Source organism: Lepidothrix coronata, unplaced genomic scaffold (assembly GCF_001604755.1).
Source record: "Lepidothrix coronata isolate B3197 unplaced genomic scaffold, Lepidothrix_coronata-1.0 Scaffold8, whole genome shotgun sequence".
In the NCBI taxonomy this organism is placed as follows: Eukaryota; Metazoa; Chordata; class Aves; order Passeriformes; family Pipridae; genus Lepidothrix; species Lepidothrix coronata.
In genome coordinates, this window is record NW_016690188.1 from 2,199,493 (window position 1) to 2,203,503 (window position 4,011).

The 4,011-nt window shown below is 48.5% G+C and overlaps 1 protein-coding gene across 1 annotated transcript; it reads right to left on the reverse strand.

The window, feature by feature from the left end:
- Positions 1–426: 426 nt before the first annotated feature.
- ADRA2A (adrenoceptor alpha 2A) lies at positions 427–3,618 on the reverse strand. The gene has a single exon (XM_017839133.1). The coding sequence runs from the start codon at positions 3,616–3,618 to the stop codon at positions 2,284–2,286; it is 1,335 nt and encodes a 444-aa protein (XP_017694622.1). The 3' UTR covers positions 427–2,283.
- Between the last annotated feature and the right edge of the window lie 393 nt (positions 3,619–4,011).

Here is a 4,011-nt window from a genome sequence, read left to right on the forward strand (position 1 = left end):
CAGCAGTAGTGCCAGGCTGCATTTCCAGGAAGCAAATCACACCCTCAAACCCTGAGCTTTTTTCTTTAAGAAACACGTGAATGCTCTCACTGTGGCACAAAGGAGGAATGGAAATACTGAAAAAATATTAAGGACTCATTTGTTATTATGCCACTGCACAATGAACGGAGCCATTGTTTCCTACCTGGGCTAACAACGCCTTTCAGAAAACACAAAGCACTTTTCCCCCCTGTCCTTTAAAAAATGTCAAGACCAAGGCTGCTGGAGGAACAGTGAGCAGTTCAGAAAATAAAATACAATAAAATAAAATAAAGCAGCTAACAGATTGTTCAGAGGGTTTTCACACTTGATCTGTAAACGCTCTTTTATTTAATAAAAATAATCATCCATTATAGCAACTTCTGCTTGTGGTTTGGTTGGGTGTGGTTTTTTTACATTAAAGCACAGTTTATTTTGCTTTCCTCACCTCTTGAGGATTCAGTTCTGAAAATGCAAGTGAATGTAAACATTGCTTTCCAGGTCCCAAGATGCATCTGAGGACCCTTGGAGTTAATTACAAAGTCAAAAAAGAGAGCAAAATCAACAGAACACTTCTCAAAAGTAAAAAGGTATTTTTAAAGTCTCTTCCATACGACTCCAGAGAAGGCAAATTCATCTTATACATGAAACTTCCATAAACTTTGCTTTCTCCAAACAATTTCTATGACTTGTCAGTATTTGATAAAGCTGTTTTCATAACATTAAAAGACTTGCAGACTCATTTATTTTTAGAAATAAAAAGTTTTTCCTATAAATGTTCTCCAGAAATTTATTCATGGCACAAGGATGTTAGATTTGTTCTGTCCACTTTTGTTTTGTTTTTGGTTTGGGGTTTTTTTGTTGTTGTTTGGGTTTTTTTAGCAGAAAAAGCTGAAAGCCATTTCAGGAAAGAGTGTAAAAGCAGTATTAACTCTCTCTCCTGCTGCAATCTCACAATATTTACACATACATTTTTTTTTAAAAAAAAAGCTTAATTACACTATAAAATACTGGAAAAAATGTCAGTTAGGTTTCCCACTTCAGAGTTTTGCCCTGTATAAGACTGAAAGAGGGATGCCTTAATATGTCCTAGAAAAATGAGACTGGCAGGTTAAAAACTGAACTTTTCCCCCTCTGAGAAAGACAGAACGCCCATTGTGCACAAACCCCCTCCTCTCTGCAGGAAATCCCACAGGAGTTAAACTACCACAAATCAACACAGATGAGATAACTTGATATGCAGAGCCCTGTTGTTTGCTTTGAAATGTTATCTATTTACAGTTGAGGTGGAGGAAGTGAGTGAGCATCGAACACATTTCGGTGCTGCAGACTGGTACAATATCAAACAAGATTAACTCGTGGGGAGCTTGGCCAAGCCTCACGTTGCAGGGGAGATAGTCTCGGTTGCCTGGGACATCCCTGCCTGCACAGCAAAGGCACCGCTCCATCAGGGTCTGCTTTAATGAGTAACAAGACAGCAGTTGCCATCTCAGCTGTATTGTATCACAGGCAACACAGCAATTAAACAAAAACAGGTATGATATAAAAAAATAACAACAAAAATAGCCAGTCTGGTGAGGTCTGTGATCCTAAGCTTTATAGCCAAAACAAAAAAAAATCACATTGAAAATTTTAGCAATATTATCAAACTGTCAGGTAGGGGATGGCTCTAGTTGTTCAGTGGTTTTGAGAGAAGGGTTTTTCAGGGGGTGGAAAGAGAGAGACTTTGAAGGTGTCAAAAATTAAAGCATTCACAGTTTCAAAGCTGCTTGCCTTACAAAAATTAAGACATTCAAATTCAAGAATACAATACTGTATTTTACAAGAGGGTCAAAATTCATACATATACAACAGGGAAAAAAAAGATACAACAAAATAATAAAGCCAACACCTCTGGTGTGGCATACTCCCTTTTTGTTGTTCATCTCACAGAGCTGCACGCTGTTTGTCTTTAAAGAGTCAAACTGAGCAGTCATGAAAACATCCACTGAGAGATTCTGGCAAAAATAAAAAAAAACTCTAACAAAATAAACCAAGCAAGTCAAAGGCCATCCTCCTCTGGAAAGCCAAATGCCACAGCTCGGACCTCCACTTGCCTGCTGCTCCTCACTGCTGCTTCCCAGCACTTCCCTAGGCTCCTCTCGGGTTTTAAAGGCTTCCTGCTCACAAGCTAAAGGAAACCATCCCATGCAAGCACAGCCCGAGAGAGACATGCTTTACTCTCCTACAAAGTCTTGATTAGTCCTGCCCACAGCAAAGGCTCCTTCAAACAATCCTTTTCCTCTCTATCCTGCAGAGGATCCTTTTGAAGGCCCGTCTGAAGTCATGGTTGAAAATGGTATAGATGACGGGATTCAAGGAGCTATTGCAGTAACCGAACCAGAAGAAGAACTTGAAGAGGGTGTCGGGCACGGAGCAGCTCTCACAGACGGCCGTCAGCGTGTAGGTGAAGAAGAAGGGGAACCAGCAGATGACAAAGACCCCAATCACCACTGCGAGCACAAAGGTGAAGCGCTTCTCCCGGTTCTGCCTGCCCCTCCACCGGGATCCTTTGGTGTTCCTCTCCTCCTCCGTCTTCCTGGGCAAACTGTCCCCAGGCTTAATTTGGCTCAGCTTAGTCTTGGTCTTTCCTCTTGACGGTCTCTCTGACTTCTTACACTGGTTGTTCTCCTGGTGCTCAGAGGAAGAGGTCTCCTCCATGTCTATGCCATTGACCTCTCCCTCCTGCTCACCGCTGCCTCCTGCTGCCTTCTCCCCGTTGAGCTGCGCTGTGGCTGGCAGGTCCTCCTTGTCAGTCAAGCCATTCTGTTTCTTCTCAGGGCGCTCTGCTCGCTTGTTCGGTGGTACCCTGGTTCGCCTCTTGGCTATCTGGTAGATGCGCACGTAGACCAGGATCATGATGAGGCAGGGGGCAAAGAAGGAGCCAATGCTAGAAGAGATTATGTACCACTTCTCATCATTGATCTTGCACTCTGCCACCCCCTGGTCAGCCTGCTGCCCGCTCTTCCTCTCGATGGAGATGAGTGGTGGGAAGGAGATGACAGCTGAGATGACCCAGACAATGAAGATGATGCACTTGATGCGACGTGGGGTGCGCTTGAGGTTGTACTCGATGGCTTGTGTGATGGACCAGTAACGGTCCAGGCTGATGGCACACAGGTGAACGATGGAGGAGGTGCAGAACAGCACATCCAAGGCCAGGTAGATCTCGCACCAGACTTTACCGAAGTACCAGTACCCCATCACCTCATTTGCCAGTGAGAAGGGGATGACCAGTGTGGCCACCAGGATGTCAGCCGAGGCTAAGGAAACCAGGAAGAGGTTCTGGGGGGCTTTGAGCGCCCGGCTGGTGAAGACAGCAATAATGACCAGGACGTTGCCGAAGACAGTGAAGAGCATGAGCAAGCCGGCCAAGCTGATGAGGGTGATGGTGGTGTGCAGAGGGTACGGCGTGCCCCAGCCCGGCCCGGCCCCGCTGTCGTTGAAAGTCCCGTTGCTGCCGGGAGGCGGGTAGCCCTCCTCCTCCTCCAGCTGTCGCTGGTACTCCATGGAGGAGAAGAAGTGGCCCCTCTCCGTGAACGGGCGCTCCAGGTTAAACATCAACGCCGGCTGCGCGGACACCCCCGCCCTTCGCCCCGGCTCCACCCGCGCCGCGCCCGGCTCCAAGCCCGGCTCCAAGCCCGGCTCTCCGCGTCTTACTGTGCCGCCGGCCGGGGCGGAGCGGCGCGCCAGGGGCCGAGGGGCTGCGGGCGCCCACCGCGCATGCTGGGCGCTGCCGCCGGGACCCTCCGAGCGCGGCGGGGCGGAGCGGAGCGGGGCCGGGGCTGGGACTGCAGCCGCCGCGGCTGCTCTGCCTCGCTCGCCGCCGAGCCGCTTTATAGCCCCGGATCGGGCCGGGGCTGCCGCGTCAGCCCCACGTGGGGAGCTGCCCCCAGTGCGCGCACACTCACAGAAAAACCCACACTCTCACACACACACAGACTCGCACACCGC